Consider the following 18,213-nt stretch of genomic DNA (forward strand, 5'->3'; position numbering starts at 1 on the left):
TAGCTTTTAAAAAGAAGATGGGTTCGTTATCATTAGATTGACTAAATAAAATGTCTCTGATATGGAGATTTTATTATTCGGAATATGTGGTGAGTTACCATGGGCAAGCAACTAGATGCCCTCACGCGTAAAGGTGGTTGGAGAAAAGAAAATACAAGAGTAAAGGCCGAAAATGGAGAGCAGCAGCCCAAATATAATGACTTTATTTCATTTTGCGTAAATTCGACTCAAGGCTAAAATTCCAAGCTCTATACGTTGGCAGCGATATAACGTTGCTATCTGATTTTTCTTTATAAATACAAGTTACTGGTAGTATATCATGTCTCTCCTTTTAACGCTTCTAATACGCTCCTCCAAATTTTCACATCCCTGCCATCTTTTCAAAAGAAATCTCTCTATAGAGCCTCACGCATCTCCTGCTTCATCCTCGTAACAGTTCCAACGCCTCCATAAACCAATCCGGTGTATGTCATCGCTACGCTTGCGCCAGCATTCAACACCTTGAGCGCCTGTTCTCCATTTGTGATACCTCCAGTCGCGAAAAGCACCTTTTGCTCTCCCTTACCAACGCCGGGCTGTGAGTCAAGCAGCTTGCGGTATCGACCAACAAGATCCAAGGTTCGCTCAAACATGGCTGGGCCAGAGTAGCCACCCACCTCCATCAGGGCCTTCTGTTCTCTGACAGAGAGTCGGGCACCCTTGGGGTTCAAGCCGGTTCTTCTTTTGGTGGTGTTTCCGACGATGATGCCGTCGACGCCACTCTTCTGGACGGCTTGGACGATACCTTCCATCTGGGAGTCTTCATCTTCGTCAGGAGAAACCTTGACCATGACCTTGGGGCGGGTCTTTCTGTCGGTTTGAGCTGCTGCATCGACGACCGCTGAGAGGAGTCGTGACAGAGGCTCCGTCGCTTGCAGATCCCGAAGGCCTGGCGTGTTGGGGCTGCTGACATTGACGACCAGAACATCAGCATAGCGAGCCAGCCGCTTTGTGCAATAGACGTAGTCTGAGGCAATGGCTTGCTCATCCTTCTCGTTTGTCTCCTTGTTCTTGGCGATTTGCACTGCAAGTATCCGCCCTGGCTTCAAGCTTCCCACGGGAACACCGGCTTCGCCACTGATAATTTCCTCCTCGCTAACTCCTATTGAGCGCGCAAATCGTCGCAGTCGGTCGCGTAGACGGATAGCCATGTCGTCTGCTCCCCTTGAGTTGAGGCCATATCGGTTGATCATTCCGTCCAAGATGGGCACTCGGAAGACACGAGGCTTGGGGTTTCCTTCTTGGGGCAGCGGCGTGCAGCCTCCAATTTCAACGACACCGGCTCCAAGTGCAAACAGCGCATCTGGAATCTCGCCATCCTTGTCGAGACCTGCTGAAATACCGATGGGGTTTGCCAATTGGTGCTCAAAGACGGAGGCTGAGAGTTTGGAATCGCTAGCCGCAGAGTCACGCTCTCGAGGATTCAAGCCCGTCTCATACAGGAACCTCAGCGCATTAACACCCACGTGGTGCGCATCTTCGGCGTCGGGAACGACGGTTCGAAGCAACGGCGGGACGACATATCGGTGGACAAACGCTCGAGTGTCGGTCGCATAGAGATAAGAGACATAAAGGGCTGCTGCGAGCGCGCTGCTGTAGGCTGCGACCTTGAGTCCGCTGCCAGAGCTGCTGCCGGCGCTGCTTGTTGAGCTCGAATTATGGCGCCGGGGAATCGATTTTTGCGAATGCGGGCATATCGTCGGTCGGGGAGCAACTCTGAGGCCAGTGGCGGCTAAGCGCGGTCGAAGAAGTGAGGCAGACATGATTGGCGCAAGACACGGCGCCGTGTCAGCTCCCAATGGCTTGTAGATTGGTGTTTGCAACGAGGTCGTGAAGCAGCGATCTGATATGAACGCTGTTGGTGGATCAGGCGAGGTCGGGAAATCGGGAGGGATCATCCGGCATACTGTGTTGGCGTCTAATGTGCACTGTATGCATCACACCCAGGTGCCGTGATACATGTACGAAGCACGTTCACGCCTAGCCAAAGGGAAGAGAAAGAATTAATATTATGAGTGACGATGTGATACGCAATCATTTTATGAATTACATATGGCGATGGAATGACTATTTTGTATAAGCTAGAGATGCTAATACACGTGAGATTATGCAGAGGCTTCTGAGGATATAGAGAAACTTGAGATTATGCAGAGGCTTCTGAGGATATAGAGAGACCAGTGAACGAGGCGTCAGCTTGTAATCTACCACCATACATTCTTCTTTTTGTCTAACAGACACTGAACAGACAAAGGTAAAAGACCATGTTTTCCACTTTAATAAGTTAGATATGGGTCTGGAGAGAGGTGTTTGAAAGTTTGGGTTTTCTCAGCCCAGCTAACAGCGCACTTTTCACCATGTTCACCTATACCACTCATCTAACATGCGTGTGCTTTGTCTTTCACAATTAATAGAAACAATTCTCCTCTAGAGAACTTTTTGTGAAATAAAGACGTATAATTGGATTTCTCATTAACTTTGTGACTGTTTCAGCTCGCCAACGCTTCAACATAACCGCTCATATAGAAAAAAGCTGGCGTCGCAGAGTACCATGGTTGAAACTAGCACGATTTCTTCTCCCAGCCACTATGTACATGTACATAAAAGTATGCTATTGCGATGAATTTGAAGTGAGCCAGACTATCGCTTGGTATAGCCATAAGCCTTTTTTTACCGCCACTCGTTGGCCAATCCTTGATAGGTGGGCATTTTTAACTCTTGGTAAAGTTAATATCTGAGTATAATCTCGAATGTATATCGTAATCAGGGTAATATGGACGGCATGGAAAGCTGAGTGCTATAAATGAGACACAATATTATTTCTTTTCTGTATAATTATTGTATATGTTAACATCATCACGAAGAGCGACGATTAAAATATTCTTACACGGCGTTCAGTGCCAATCTAGCCGCCATACAAATTGACCACCAACTGACCGGATTACCGCCATGTTCAGACCACGTTATAACCCTGGCGAAAATCGTCCATCGCGAAGAGTTTTGAACAGTGCGTCTTGGGAGGAAGCTCCTCAGCTGGCAAGAGCCTCTCCCAAATTTACTCCAAAGCAATTACCATCAGGATCACCCTGCGTTCTCACACATATCCCACTAGAGATATTACTCAGAATCATACGCTATCTGCCAACTCCTTGGGTCATCACGTTAGCTTTAACCTGCAAGGATTTACTTGCGGCGGTGCAATTATTTCACAGGAAAAATCTGCATGTCAGGGATCATGATGTTGCCGCAGTTGTAGCGACCCTACAAAGAGATATACCTAGAGTATATTGCTGTCTTGGTTGTTATAATCTACGTCCCTTAGATCTTGGTGGCACTTGGAAAGACCATGGTCATCAACGTTGTGTGGAACATAGCTGGTGGAAAGAGTGGATATCCGCTCGAAGGGATTATTTGAAAAGCGATATTGCAGCTCTCTGGCATCCCAGTACAAGGGAGTCCACAGTTCACTTTATGGAGGCGTATCTTGTTATGAATCGGCATATTTTTGGTGAACTCCATGGCCTGCTACTGTAAACTCTTGCTCGATAAGTGGTGTTTGAAAAGTTTATCGTTTTCAACTTCAGTGGTTCCATTGGCATCGTGACGTGAAAACATCTGAGAGGCTTGAGCTACAAAAGTACATCTTTGACCAAAGGCCAGAGGGAGCGGCAGCAAGTGTATGTTCTGAGACACCCTGGCGGTTTTCGTTTAACTTCGAGCCCAGAATCATCGACGATGAGTTATACATTGCTAGATTTCACACAATTGATGGGCCTAAGGTTCCTTGGGTTCAATTTGCCGGGCTGTTGAACAGCATGAACTTGCCAATATGCTGTCACTTGCAGCTTCTAGCAGAGATTTGGGCCCGTGGCAGTGTCTTCGTTCGGCACTGCGACCGTCACCGCAACCGGCCGAGCTTGGTTGGCAAAGTCAGATTTAGCGGACACTACTAGGACTCGGGCTCCTGCACAGATTGCAATACGGATTACGACTTCCAGTTTTCTCTTAAAACGAATGAAGCCAAAGATGAGTGGAGTTTGCTCCTTTCCACATACCATTACCTTGGGCCATGCCGCTCTCCGTACGAAGATCCCTGGCTTTATCTTTCAAATCGCCAATTTATATATTGGAATCCTCCGTATGTTTTCAATTTCACATGCCCAAATGGTGGAAGAGCACGGCAAATGTGGCATAAGGGCGGCGTCAAACAAATTCTTGGCGAAGTGTTAGCGGAAAGATACCCCAATTCGTTCGATAGCAGCCTTGCATAGAACATGTAATTTTCCTTGAAGATGATATTCGATATTAGCCTTAGTGGTGTCAAATTAAGCAGTGCAAAGGCTGATTGGGAGAGAGCTGAATTCACTGGTACATTTGCATTGCTTGAGGGATGAGTTATATAATCAATTTTCATAGCATACAATAGAACATAAATTGCTAATCGTGATACTTATAGCGATCTCTATTTGCATGTCTGTTTGTATTCTGATTTTAGTGCCCTGTCATGATCATGCATCTTTCATTCCAACTCGAAAAAAATACTTCCTCAACGATTATAAGGTTTATAACGATCTGTATTACGAGAGTGTAGCAAGGGCTAGATAGACAACTCGGGACTCACAGTGAAATTGCACACACCAGTAGGAAGCTATGACGCATTTATATGAGCGAAAGCTGTAGAGATAGTAGTATTAGTACCATACCGGCAGCGCTGCATCTGCTGCATTTTCTCACGATTCGACATATGGTGGCTTCGGCTTGATTGGAAAAAAACAATCAGGATATGGCTCGCCGACACAGGCAAATGCTTGCAGGAAATAAAAAGACAGCCTGACTTGATTTATTTCGTTAATTTTTCGAGTGACTCATTGCTGCTACTTCTAGCAATCTCATCCGATCATATCACTCATCTTTGGCGTCCTGAAACAGGCGATTATGTCAGGGTACTCAGTGACCATACCGCACATGTTACATCTGCAGTCTTTTTGCACAATTCAAAGTTAATTGTGTCAGGCAACTGCGATGGTATTGTTCGGACCGGGATGTAGAATATATGAAATCTGCCGTATTCTCTTATGATTCAACTCTCGTAGCATCTATCACAAACGATGGAACTATTTGTATCTGGAATACTGAAAGTGGTGAAATAAGAGGATGATCTTGATTCCAATGTCGTTCCACTGTTGTTATCCTATTCTTTTTTATTGAAATGGAAATTCTGTCTGGATAAAGTTTAAGGAGTAGAAAATTCTTTTGTAGTTGACCTATATCGGCAATATGAAGCTGGCTGTTGTTCTTATCTAGTGGAGTTGAGTTTAAAACTTCCACATAAATGAGTATTAGGCCGGTCTAAGAAAGCATCCTGGCTCGGTACATGCATATAATGACTGGGCAAACACTAAACTGAAGAAAAGCTAATTGATATCCATGGAAAAGATTAATATCTCTGAAGTATAATTAGCTAACATATGGAGCCATAGTGGGCAGAGCACACTGAATTGTATAAAACCGCCATTCTTCTCTGCAAAATTGAGCTGCATCCTTTTTGTATACATCATCGCGGAGAGAAACGATTGAAGAGACAGTTAATAGATTCTTCTTAGTTTGAAGCGTCCATTTAACCAGAAATCAAATCAACACTCAGCTGACTATCGCAATGTTCAAAGTACATCATGAGCCTGGCGTTCGTCGCCATTCACTAGGAGGCTATCTCGAGGCGCCTGGGAAAGATCTGGACCTAGAAAATACTACCATGAATTTCATGCAAGAAAAAATATCATCAATCTCACTATCGCCATCGTCATCGCCGCCATCATGCATTCTCGCAGATATTCCATTGGAGATTTTATTAAAGATTCTAGACCATTTACCACTTTCCTGGGTCATCTCTCTAGCTTTAACTTGCAAGGGTTTTTATTCAGTGGTAACCCAATTTTACCAGAAAAAACTGGCTCTTACAGATCACGATGTTGCTGAATTCACATTGACTTTACAAAAAGATATACCCAACGTATATTGCTGTTTCAGATGCTATAAACTATGCCGCTTAAACTGCAGTGGTAGCTGGAAACATCAAGGCCATCGACATTGCTCCGGCTCGTCTTGGTGGGGTTCATAGGATTGGAGTTCGACTCGAAGACGGTTTTCGAAATCGGATGTTAAATCGCTCCTCTGGCATCCTAGTACGAGTGAGGCTGGGTTGTACTTTATGGACGCATACCTGGTAATGAACCGTCATTTTTACGGTAATCTTCATGGCGTGTCGCGACGGATACTTGAACGACATGCTGCGTTCGAAAAATATATATTACTAAATGACGATATGAATTTGGATTCATTTGATTAGGATGATTATTTTGAGATGGAAAAGACGCGTAAATGTCTGAAAACCTTCTGTCAAGGTGTTTTTGACCGGAAGCCATTCTGGTCAGCGGCTGGCAGTTTTGCGAGGCCTTGACGGTTTTCTTTTGACTACCTCCCCAGAATTATCAACGATGAGCTCTACATGGCCAGATTCCACAGAATTGATGGACCTATGGTACCTTGGAAACATTTCGCAGCCCTGCTGAATAGCATTCACTTACCAATCTGCTATCATTTGGAATTTGTAGTGGAGCCATATGGCGGCATCCACATTCAGCACACTGACAAGCCGATCCCGCTCTTGACTGTCTATTTTGACGAAATGATGGATAATGAAAGCGGTTCATGCCCAGACTTCTTCGCGGATTATGAGTTTTCTCTGAAAAGAGACGAAGACAAGAAGGAGTGGAATTTGAGGTTTTCTACGTACCATTGTCTCGGTTCCTGTCGCTCTCCATATAGTGGTGCTTGGAGCTATCTTGGTCGTGACTTTTGGAGTTGGAGCCATCCCTATGATATGCAATATGGGTACCTACACTGCGGAAGAGTACGGCGACAGTGGCACGAAAGCAACGATAGGGAATAGTGTAGTCCTTTTATAGTATTTTGTAGTTTTTGTAGTATTTTGCTTGGGATGTCACTTTCTTTTCAGGATAGTACTGAATATTATAGGTAGCCAATAGACTTGGCAGTCTCAAATGAAGTTGTGGTTTAAGCAGTTCAAAGGGTGATTAAATAGAGTAGAATTTGCCTGATATGTATAATACCAGAGTGAGAAACTCTATTTAGTTGGTACATAATAATATTGATCATGGATTTCCAATCGTGATGCTCATAGCGGCCTTGATCTCAATGTATATTTGTATAATGGCTCTGGCGCATGCAGTTCTCTTACTGAAGGCTGCTTGACGGCGTATCAGAAGAAGTAGGGATATTCCTTCTGGCTTGCGGTACGGATCATATCATACTACGCGTATAGGTCCCCTAGGCACTCGAGGCACTACGTCTCGAAAGCCTAGGACCCCGGGATGAGTCTGGCATAGGAGAAGCGCCGCACCTTAGCTCGGAGCAAAGTGGATTGAGTGGTCCCCGGGTTGGTCGAGGTGGATGAGCACGGTCAGTGCTGGGGTTCTCAATTGTATTAAAGTCTTCGGCCGAGATAGCCTCGTCCTTCTCCACAGGTGTTGCAGGGGGGCTTCCTTCTCTTAGGGTACCCATTGTTTTCTTTATAGAGCGACGGATATCTGACAGTGTTTGATGAATTCCACGGAATACTGCATCTTTCGTTCCAACTCAAGAGATACTTTGTATACACTAATAAGGTTCGTCAATTATTTGTATTACATGGGTGTAGCTTCTGGAAAGAGGCTAGAATGCCATCTTAATAAGTGTTTAATAATAGAAAATTCTGTTCATAGTTTGTCCGTGGCGGCGATTAGACCATGGAGCTGGCCATTGTATCTTATCCAGTGGAGTCGACCTTAGAATTCGTAATTGAGGAATAGGCGTCTCACCTATTTACTGGAGATCTGCCGCGGCATAGCCTTACCCTAGCCGCTTAAGAGCTTAAGAGGGCATCCTGGCTCGGTATGCTGGCCCACATTAGCGCGCCGGCGGTAAAATTATCAAATTATTTAAACATTTGAGGCGTAGTTTGTCCGTAGCTCGCGCAAGCAGCGCAGCCTCCCAGCGCAATCCTATTCGGACGAGCTCGGACAAGGGCTGCGCTTTATCATATCGACGGGTTGTTAGCAGAGCCGAAAAACCGCCTGACCCAGCTTAGCGGGCAATTTTCCTTCCGAGTCCGATTCTAACGGCGTTGATGTCATGATCTCGTGTTAGATCTAGCACCATGAAAGGGTTAAAATTACTGGAGCTTGATCAGGCTACTGGGTATAAGCCTCGGCTTGCTGACAGCCACATTCGGGTACGTCTCTTTTTTTACACGTACAAGGATCGCTGAGGCCGACAACTATCAGAATTTGGAATTTCTAAAACGGCTGCTGTTGCCACTAAGGACCTAATGCCGATTAGCATCTTTTCTCGCTGGTCCCTAGACGCTTACTAACTGTGTTTTACAACAGAAACATCCGAGATCTACCAGGAATAATTTGAGTTACAGATGAGACCATATCAGCGTCTAGCTCTATGGCCCAAGTGCTTAAATAGTGGCCGCGTCGCATCATCGCCAATCTTGCGTCATGGACTCAAAAACAATAACATCATCACAACGACTGTTTTATTAAACTCATTCGCACCTCTACAAACTTCTCGAGCTACGATACGACAATTTCACTTTTCTCCTACCATTTTAAACGCAGCCAAAATGTCTGCAAGCTTGATTCCGGCCAACCCGGCAGACCTCATGGTCATCCGCAATGTCACACCCAATGTTGTGACCTTCTCAGTGCCTTTTTCACGATTCGGCAGAATCGCGATTGGCGGCCGTGGAACGCTAGGTATGTCTCACTATTCCCACATAATAAGGCTTAGCGCCTAGAATGTCTCACCAACAGCTGTGCTAATCATCCAACAGTGAGGCTCACATCTGGCAATCTCGCCGTCTTCTCTCCCGTCGCCCTCACAGAAGAGACCAAGGTCAAGGTCGCAGAGCTGGGAGGCAACGTCGCGTACATCATCGCACTGGACTTTGAACACCACATCTTCATCTCTGAATGGGCTAAGCAATGGCCCGAAGCCAAAATCATCGGCCCAGAGGGTCTTCCTGAGAAGCGCGCGAAGCAAACCAAGGACCCAAAAATTAATGACGACAAATTTGCCGTTGTTTTCACAAAGGAGGGAAAGCGTGACATCAGAATTAGCGAAGAGTTTGACGCCGATTTCGACTACGAGTACGTCGATGGCCACGTCAACAAGGAAATCGTCTTCAACTACAGGCCAGACAAGGTCCTGATCGAGGCGGATCTGCTGTTCAATTTACCGGCTACCGAGCAATACAGCAAGGTGCCTGAGTCGGAGAGGCCCAGTGGATTCCTGAATAAGCTGTTCCACAGCGTGCAGAATACTGGCGGAGAAGCTACCTGGCCCAAGCGGTTTAACTGGCATCTGGCCAAGGATCGCAACAGCATGAGCGATAGCTTGAAGGTTATCGATCAGTGGGATTTCACGACGCTAGTGCCTTGCCATGGAGATGTCCTCGAAGGAAATGGAAAAGACATCTTCAGGAAAATCTTCCAGTGGCACTTGCACGGGAAGATGTAATTTTAGTGGAGGGTTGCTTGTAACGTTTTGTAAAGGAGTTTGATGATACCTGTAACTGTAAATTTGGCAAATGCACGCAGAAATTTTTAGATAGTGGCAGTCTCTCGTTTAGTAGACTTAGAATATTTATTAATCATGTCAAGAAATTTTATTACTAATAAATTCTGTATCATAGACAAGTAAAGTAATGTGTGAAGTTGTGAGATGGATGCAGTCCCTACGCATTTGATCATTATGATGGCAATTTGAAGTGCGAGGTTGGTGACTGCTGGAGCACATGTATGTCGAATAATGTTAGCTTTGCATATTGCATTGCTGGATACGTGCGGCTGTCGTATTGCGATTGGATGGATTTATCTTGAATGGGGGCCAAAATGCAACGGTAACTTCGTCTACGTCTGCGTCAATGAAACACTAAGGGAAGCGCCAACTCTGTGTTCGGCTCACAGTCTAATGAAGGCGTATAAGTACACTGCGATTCGACCTGACTTTGATGCTACGCGATACATACCTATGCACTGGACCGAAGATTCATTACATCTTTACAGCGTGATATCATGGAAACGACACTGTATCAATTGACCCTGTAATTACGCCGGGCGCAAGATTCTCAGAGACGGGTTTCATTACTTGACTTAGAGTATCACTATTATAGATTATCTATAGCATCAATTCAGGCTTCAACGGGGTATATTAATAGACAATTCGAAGCTAAGCCTAAATTTCTCGACCGATCACACAATTTGCTGTACGCTTTGTGTACACACCAATAGAGAAATGTGTGTACCCTGGCGTATATTTGATCCAGCACATACCACCTTTATGCACACGACCAGCTCTGTGCAGCATTCACAGAACCGAAACCGTTATACTTTGCTTTCTTTGGCCAGGGACAAAGGGGCCGTTGCGCCAATACACCCGAGTTGGGATTTAGCAGGCTCTTCCAACTCGTTGCAACAATTTGGTCTACAGCATTCCCATTTTCAACCCAGTCCACCAACGCCAGCAGCGCATCGTGTTGCTTATCCTTGAATCCCGGAACTGACCATAAATTCGTCGCCATAGTGGTAGACTGAAACGTAGCACCAATATTCCACGGCGCACCTACCGTTGTCAAACAACAGTGCTGCATACCTGGAATGAGAAACAGGCGGAAAAAGTCCGTGGTAGACTCTAGACTCCCAAAGTACTCGATGGTGCGGTTATAGTATGTCTCCGAGATTTTTGTGGGCACAATGCCGTCGGATTGACCATGATACATGATAATTTTCCCGCCGCGGTTTTTGAAAGGAGATATGTTTATCTGATCGGCTGTTGGATTGCCAGGATCGTGCTGTTCTGCATAAGTGACGAGACTCTCGTTAAACGTGGTCCAGTCCCAGTTGGGGTCGTTGAGGAGGAAGTTTTGTACGTATTCCACCCCAAAGGCGTGCGGGGCGGTGCCATTCAGGTAGAGATACCATTGATCCTCTGAACTATACGTGAGACCATTGGCGAGCCATCTGCCATCCTCTGAGGAGTACCAGTCATTATAGATCTTCTTGGCAGTTTCAATCTGAGCGTCTGTGAGACAGGTTGAGGAAGCGGAGCCTTTGCAGCGTATTGGGGTATAGTCAAAGTTGCATAGCTCGGGACTGCTCACGATGCCGTCGATGACCCCATCATCTCCATCGCATTGGCGAATCACTTCGGCACCAATGACTGAAAAGAGCCCCAGTGGAATGTGTTTTGGGTCGGTCACGGGCAGGTTATACATGCCCAGCTGGACTACATAGTTGTTAAGATGGCTAGTGAACCAAGCTGCAGCACCAATAAGGGCGCCGTCGAAACTATCAGGGGACGTTTGTATTTCTTTGAGCCCTTGTCGACCACCCGTCGAGCATCCGCTGTAGTATGAGTACCGGATGGAATCTCCGTAGTAAGCCTCAGTCAGATTCTTCCCGAGCTGTACGCTCCCATGCAGCGAGCGCCAGCCCCAGTCCGACTTGGTATCGATGTTGTTCAGCGCCCAAGTGACGTCTGCTGTGGCGGAATTGTGGCCTGTGTCTGTGGAGATGGTGGCAAAGCCAAGGTGTGTCCCTGGGGCCCTAGTATAATGATTTAAGTTGGATGAGAACAAACAGGGATGCTGCTAGCAGCAAAGTTGCACAAAGTACAACAGAAAAGATGGTAAAACAAAACATAACCCTATTACATACATATCAAGCCAGTTAATCCCCCCACCAAAACCCCCATTTCCAATGGCCAGGAATCTGCCGGTCCATTGACTGGCAGAGGGCAAAAATAGCCCGAATCGATAACTCGACTCGTTGGAGCTAACTACCTTGACGGTTACGGCACATAAGGAAGGCAGGTTGGTTGGATTGACCGGATAATTGAGATCTTTCGCTCCTTCACCATATGTTCCGCCTTGCGGCACAGTTGAGACATTTTCAATGCTCGCCCCTTGGGGGAGGAGATCCGCCTTCGTAAATGTTGATAAGCTGCATATTGCTTGCACACCCTCGGGTTCAGGCGAGCGGACTGGTGGCGAAGCGGCAGCGAATGATTGGAGCGCGTAGGCAAGGTTAAATAGTAGAGTCTTCATTACAAGGGATGATGATAATTTTAGATGAATATAGGGGAGTAGTTGTTTTCCTTTAAAGGGTTGAATTCATGATGCTACCGGAAAGGTTGGAGACGGTGGCTCTTTATACAGAACATGAGAGTGCCCCAATATCTCTTTTTCTTGCTTAAATATTATTATAAGTCTCTCTTTCAAAATTATTATCATTTCTCTAAAAACTATTCACTTGACAGGTTGGTCTAACAATAAAGATGGTTACACCTCATACGGGGTCGGCAATTGCAAAGAACTAGACAATTGGCTAGATGGAATCGGCTTTATGCTCCCCAGGAAGCGCACAAATAGTAATGTCACAACCCCTGACGCTGAGTCCCCATGACAGCTCCAGATATTTATGCTCTTTAGAAATGCAACCCAAATATCCCAGTTCCCCCGCGTTTCCCCGCGTTCTCAATCTGTCAGACAAATGCTTGTTTTTGCAGCTGATAATTACACGTGGATTGCCGGGTTTAGGAACACTGCCTTTTGGCGTTGCCTATTCTAATGTTTTTCTTGTAAGTTGTTTTATAATTGCTGCAGCTCTCTCAAGCTGTCCACTCCTATTGATACGTATTTGTACTCCTCTACAAGAAACTGACCTGTCTCAGGGCAGTACAGCTAGGCCTCTACCTTAAATTGGTGGTTAAAGATTAGCTTAAATCGGGAATTATCGTCTCCCCGCATTCCCTTGTCTACATGTAGTGTCCCCACTGATCTCGCATTCTCGCATTCGACCATACTAGGTATTTTCCGGATTCTCGCATTCTTGTACTCCATTTTTCTTCACACACATCGGACTCTGTGGATATTAACAGCCATTCGCAAAATCTCTCTGACAGAGTGTATTCGGGTTCTTCGGATATATATTAGTATTGTTCAATCATTTCCTCTGTTCTGTGACTCATCTGACGAAAATGTATCCCCTCAAACCGTCTTATCGGCGGGCGAAGCGAGCATTAAACCCGATGCTTGCTGTCTTGCGTGTTCCGACTATCACACTCGATACCACCATCCAACAACCCTCACTATGCTACCCTTGTCCACACCTGCCAAGACGGTATCTCGCAGGACGAATCCAAAATCCCGAAGCGGCTGTAGAATCTGCAAATCAAGGAAGGTAAAGGTAAGCGAGCACTCATACACCCATTTGGTCGTTCAGTGCCAATCCACAGCACGCTAAATTGCTGGATAAATCTAGTGCGACGAATAGCGACCTTCCTGTTCCGATCGTCTGAAGCGTGGATCGGCGTGTAGTTTCGACAGTTCGAGCATCCCGGCCGCTACAACCTCACTAGCAAGAGAGACAAGCCACCAGTCTAGCTCACTGGGCATTACCGACCTCAAGCTTCTTCATCATTTCACAGTCTCTACGTGCTACACTTTATCTTCCGAAGCCACAGTTCGGGATCTATGGCGTGTATACATCCCTCAACTAGGTTTCTCAAGCGAATATGTCCTCCACGGACTTCTCTCCCTCGCTGCTCTTCACATTGGCCGCTTCAATTCGGATCGGCAAAATATGTACATCTCACAAGCAATGGAGCATCATAATGCTTCTTTCAAGGCAGCCTTGTCATTTTTAACCAACATATGCCCTGAGAATAGCACCGCACTCTACATGTTCTCTGTTTTGACATTTCTTTTTTCACTAGCCTGCCCTAAGAAACCAGATGTTTGCCTCACTGAAACCGGCGAAATTATGCCCGAGTGGATTTCTTTACTCAGAGGTATTCGCAGCATCATGAATAAACAGGGATTAACGATACGCTCGTCGCCGCTAGCGCTCATCTGTTGGAAAGACACAGAATATCTTCCATCAGAAGCCGAGTCTTATGAAAATGAACATTTCAAAGAGCTAGAGCACAGCATCAATGTTTCCAGTCTTAAAGATGCGAGGAAGAAAGAGGCTCTTCTTCTGGCTATTAACGATCTGAAACAAACTTTCAAAAGAATCTCACACTCATCTCCCGAGACTGAAGATCAAGCTAAGCAAATTTTCACTTGGCTTTATAATGTGAGTGATTACTACATCACATTGCTGAATAGTGGGGATGGCGACGCCTTGTGTATCTTTGGGTTCTTTTGTATTTTATTCATTCACTTAGAGCATATTTGGTGGGCTGAAGGCTGGGCTGTGTACCTCATAGCTCGTGTCTATTCTCTTGTAGATGACACTCGCAAACTGTGGCTAAGGTGGCCGGTGGAGGAGATTGGATGGGTACCTGTTAGATCCGTCTGGTAACCTCGCTAGCCAACGCGATTGGTTCGCATTGAGGCGAGGCTGCAATAGTGCCTTAATAACAATTTCAGACAAAATACACCAGATATGTGTATAAAGAGGACACTCAAGACTTAATGATTTCAGTTGTGCTTTCTTCATTCTTTTCTTTTCTTATCACAAAATAGATCCTAGCAGCTTCTTGGTAAAAGCTCATCATGTCAACAATTTCTATTGCGATTGTTGGCGCTCCTGGAAAGACGGGCCTATCAATTGTAGACGGTCTTCTCGCATCTATAAATCCATACTATGTAAGCATTCAGCCCTAGTCTCTTTTGATCTTTGACAGAAATTTTCAATTGTTTACTAAAACTATACACCAGGATATTACAGCCCTTGCTCGACATGTCTCGGTTAACAAGCCTAAATATGGAAAGCTTAAAGAGCGAGGAGTCAAAGTTGTCGATGTTGATTTGGCCGGTCCTGAAGAAGTACTTGTATAGGTTCTCTCTGGAATCGATATAGTAATTGCCGCTCTTCCAGTTGATGCAATTGCGGATCAAATTCCACTGGCCAAGGCTGCAAAGCGCGCTATGGTTAAGAGGTTTGTGCCTAGTGCATACGCAACAGTGGTGCCACCAAATGGCATTGTTGATGTGCAGGACATAGTAAGTTGGTTGATACAGCGTGTTGTTCCTGTTCTCAATCAAAAAATTGACTGTTTCTAGAAAGAAAATGTTTATCACGAAATCAAACGCCTTCACCTTCCATATACCATTATTGATGTAGGATGGTGGTATTTGGGATTTATTCCTCATCTGCCTTCCGGCCGTACCGATTATGCTCGCCATCCTAGCCTTGGGAAAGATATAAATGATATCCCTGGAGAAGGGAATATTAAATGTTGCATGATTGACTTCAAAGACGTGGGGAAAATGGTAGCAAAGATTATATTTGATTCGAGAATACTAAATAAGATGGTCCTTGCCTGTGGAGATGTATTAACAATAAATGAGTTGTACAATATCGTGGATGATATATCTGGCGAGAAGACACAGCGAAATTATGTAAGTTTGCAAGTAGAAAAAGCCTTTCCATGTAAACCAATAATATTATCTAACAATTCCTTTCATAGATGTCAGCTAAGCAAATACTTGCCAGTACCAACCGCATTCAAGAATTGATCACTGGTGGCCAAACAGACTATACAACAAAATTGGGACTTTACTGGATGCAATACTTTTATTCGTTTGGCATACGCGGCGATAACACTCCCGAAAACGCCAACTACTTGGGTTATATCAACTCAAAAGACCTCTATCCGGAATTGAGCATGATCAGCTATCGAGACTTTTTCAAAAGGGTACTTGATGGAAATGCAAAAGACTTATAAACCAAGTCTTAAACTACTTAACTTTAGTGCAATAGATTATAATTAAGGGATTTATAAAGCATTTATGTAAAACATTACCATATAGCAGTGCGTTGTTTCAACCCCAGTTCAAAAACTTGTTTTGCGGCAGAAATCTCCACCGCTATATGCTACGGAAAGATACCGAGACCGATACCCCCTAAACTATGCGGCAAGTACCGCCACGCTAGTTTATAAAGACTGTATTCAACTCTCAAGAAAACTGCCATATGTGCTTCGGCAATTTAATCACCGACTTGCCCCCTTTATCTGCTTGCTACTATTCAGGAGGCGCGTGGGGTCATCTAAACCGTGTTAACGGCAATAGAATCAATTAATCACCCGGATAACCAGAAACAAGAATTTCACATGCCCATAATCTCACATATTTCTCCTTTTCAAGTCTGCAAAGCTTTGCCTAAACTCAAATTTATCCGTAGCACTGGCTGTTGTTGTCATATTGCCCCCACTCCTCGGTTCGTCGTATACCGAGCAGTCCTTCCCGTGTTCCAATCTGGTACGATACAGGAGTCCTCTATATTAATATGACTGAACATCGGACCTTGAACTTCTATAAATGCCCTATGAATTCCAGTCCATATTCAAAAATCTCTTGATACTGCACTGGACTTACACTCAGTTCTAAATTAGCTAATCTTGACTTGTATTCTTTCAATTCTATTACTCGCCGACAAACAAACTAACAAGATGCACTTCACTACACTTGCAGCAGTTAGCCTCCTCCCGGCCCTTGCGGCCGCTAACCCCTTTAACATCAACAACCTTTTCGGGCGTACTCCCACGCCGACCCACACGCTCGGCCGCCGCGATAGCTGGGGCGGCGCCGTGTCTCTCGGCCCTACCAAGAGCCGTATCACACACGCTGTTACGACTATCACTCCAGGACAGGCGCCTACCACTCAGACTGGAGAGCTGTTCCTCTGGCCTGGAATGTCCAATGGCACAGGTGACTTGATCCAGACAACTCTTGAGTCCTGGCCAAGCAACAGTTGGTGCGGCGCCGCAACAGGCCAGTGGTGCATCCGCTGCAGTGTGTTTGGCTCCTTCGGTCAGCTGGATGGCACCGCCGGCGTAGTATCTGGATCAACGCCTGTGAAAATCGACTACACTCTCCAGAGCGACGGCCAGACATGGCTACAGACGGCGACGAATGCCAACACGGGCGCCGTTTTATCGACGTACAGCCATAGCTCAGGTCCATACATGACGGGCTATGGCACCGGCACAGAATGCGACGGCGGGTGTAGCGGCACAATTGCAGCACAAACGTATACTAATACGGTGATCACTCTGTATGCTGCCGATGAGACCTTTGGGAACACCATCTCTACAGCCCAAGGAGCGACGTACTCGGGCCTATCGCACAGTTCGGACTACAAGACGTGGACAATTGCAAAAATTAACATCCCAGCTATGCAGTAAGTGGTATGAGAGGTATGACCTAAGGGTTAAGGTTGAGGTGAAGGAGTGATTGATTTGCTTATTTAGTAATAAAGACTTTATAAAAATTGGAATTTGTAATATGAGAATCTATGTATAAATAATCCTTCCATCCCCTTTGTGAACTTGTTCTGTATGCATTTCGCAGTATCCTAAGGCCAAATGTGTACGAGGTATTATTATGCGTGATAGCACATGAAGTTTTGAAATAATACGCTCTATACTATTATGCATATACTATGATGTGCATCTTTTAACTTAGGCAGCCAAAACAACCCACTCTACGATCCGATATGCATGTCTTAGTCTCGGCACACGGCCAGCCTTCTAACTCGTCCTTCCATGCGGGGCCTTTGCATCAGCTTGGCCAAACTAAGAATGGAATATTACTACATAGATTGCTATTGTAAAGTGAGTCTTACTAATAACACTGGAATGCGAGTCCTGCATCATAATATATGTATAAGACGTACATCTATCATCAGAGCACAGCGAATAAGAAGAGGAAAGGTCTTATAGAATTAATTATTCTACCTCATAATTAAATTATCCCAAATTGTTAGGAATAATACCAAAATCCAACTTGAACCTTTGATGAGAAAGACTGAGCGATAGTTGTGAGTGGACCAGCGAGCGCACAGGATACGATGCAGGTTTGTTGTTTTGAGAATATGAATGCCAATGCCAGTTATTGCATTTTATAAGAGAAAGATACTACATAAATACAATAAAGAATATGAGAGACTATGGTATTACTAAAGTGTTTATATGCGATTACTCAGGTCTTGGACAAAGCCGACATATCGGCCAATCGCCGTACGCCACCTACATTTATATGATTCAGACCTGACGCAGCCGTGCATAATTGCCGGTGATTCTAAGACTATTGCTTAAAGC

At 45.2% G+C, this 18,213-nt stretch overlaps 7 protein-coding genes across 7 annotated transcripts; 5 read left to right on the top strand and 2 right to left on the bottom strand.

Moving 5' to 3' along the window:
* Positions 1-192: 192 nt before the first annotated feature.
* On the bottom strand, positions 193-1,939 carry GGI43DRAFT_399541 (dihydroorotate dehydrogenase 2; the record flags this gene model as incomplete). Its single annotated transcript, XM_083205355.1, has 1 exon — positions 193-1,939. A coding segment is annotated over one exon (1,544 nt), but the record flags the coding sequence as incomplete, so codon positions are not given.
* A 3,753-nt stretch (positions 1,940-5,692) lies between these two features.
* GGI43DRAFT_421539 (F-box protein) lies at positions 5,693-6,985 on the top strand (the record flags this gene model as incomplete). The annotated part of the gene is made up of 4 exons (XM_083207969.1): positions 5,693-6,046; positions 6,155-6,295; positions 6,383-6,439; positions 6,536-6,985. 4 exons carry the CDS (start codon positions 5,693-5,695, stop codon positions 6,983-6,985), a joined length of 1,002 nt encoding a protein of 333 aa, XP_083062598.1.
* Positions 6,986-8,725: 1,740 nt separating this feature from the next.
* Positions 8,726-9,621, top strand: GGI43DRAFT_381752 (uncharacterized protein; the record flags this gene model as incomplete). Its single annotated transcript, XM_083203161.1, has 2 exons — positions 8,726-8,858; positions 8,936-9,621. The coding sequence occupies 2 exons, from the start codon at positions 8,726-8,728 to the stop codon at positions 9,619-9,621; spliced, it is 819 nt and encodes a 272-aa protein (XP_083062599.1).
* A 672-nt stretch (positions 9,622-10,293) lies between these two features.
* On the bottom strand, positions 10,294-12,304 carry GGI43DRAFT_399545 (Tannase/feruloyl esterase). Its single transcript, XM_083205356.1, has 2 exons — positions 11,820-12,304; positions 10,294-11,708 (listed from the first exon to the last, which is right to left on the bottom strand). The coding sequence occupies exons 1-2, from the start codon at positions 12,206-12,208 to the stop codon at positions 10,442-10,444; spliced, it is 1,656 nt and encodes a 551-aa protein (XP_083062600.1). The 5' UTR covers positions 12,209-12,304; the 3' UTR covers positions 10,294-10,441.
* A 949-nt stretch (positions 12,305-13,253) lies between these two features.
* On the top strand, positions 13,254-14,565 carry GGI43DRAFT_432696 (putative C6 transcription factor; the record flags this gene model as incomplete). The annotated part of the gene is made up of 2 exons (XM_083209624.1): positions 13,254-13,349; positions 13,437-14,565. 2 exons carry the CDS (start codon positions 13,254-13,256, stop codon positions 14,466-14,468), a joined length of 1,128 nt encoding a protein of 375 aa, XP_083062601.1. The 3' UTR covers positions 14,469-14,565.
* Positions 14,566-14,662: 97 nt separating this feature from the next.
* GGI43DRAFT_432698 (uncharacterized protein) lies at positions 14,663-15,837 on the top strand (the record flags this gene model as incomplete). Its single annotated transcript, XM_083209625.1, has 5 exons — positions 14,663-14,755; positions 14,828-14,924; positions 14,988-15,112; positions 15,173-15,511; positions 15,580-15,837. The coding sequence occupies 5 exons, from the start codon at positions 14,663-14,665 to the stop codon at positions 15,835-15,837; spliced, it is 912 nt and encodes a 303-aa protein (XP_083062602.1).
* A 368-nt stretch (positions 15,838-16,205) lies between these two features.
* On the top strand, positions 16,206-18,016 carry GGI43DRAFT_399548 (uncharacterized protein). The gene is made up of 2 exons (XM_083205357.1): positions 16,206-17,678; positions 17,739-18,016. Exon 1 carries the CDS (start codon positions 16,564-16,566, stop codon positions 17,296-17,298), a length of 735 nt encoding a protein of 244 aa, XP_083062603.1. The 5' UTR covers positions 16,206-16,563; the 3' UTR covers positions 17,299-17,678; positions 17,739-18,016.
* Positions 18,017-18,213: the final 197 nt, after the last annotated feature.

This window comes from Trichoderma evansii, assembly GCF_050947405.1.
Source record: "Trichoderma evansii strain SZMC 28006 chromosome Unknown GGI43scaffold_5, whole genome shotgun sequence".
In the NCBI taxonomy this organism is placed as follows: domain Eukaryota; kingdom Fungi; phylum Ascomycota; class Sordariomycetes; order Hypocreales; family Hypocreaceae; genus Trichoderma; species Trichoderma evansii.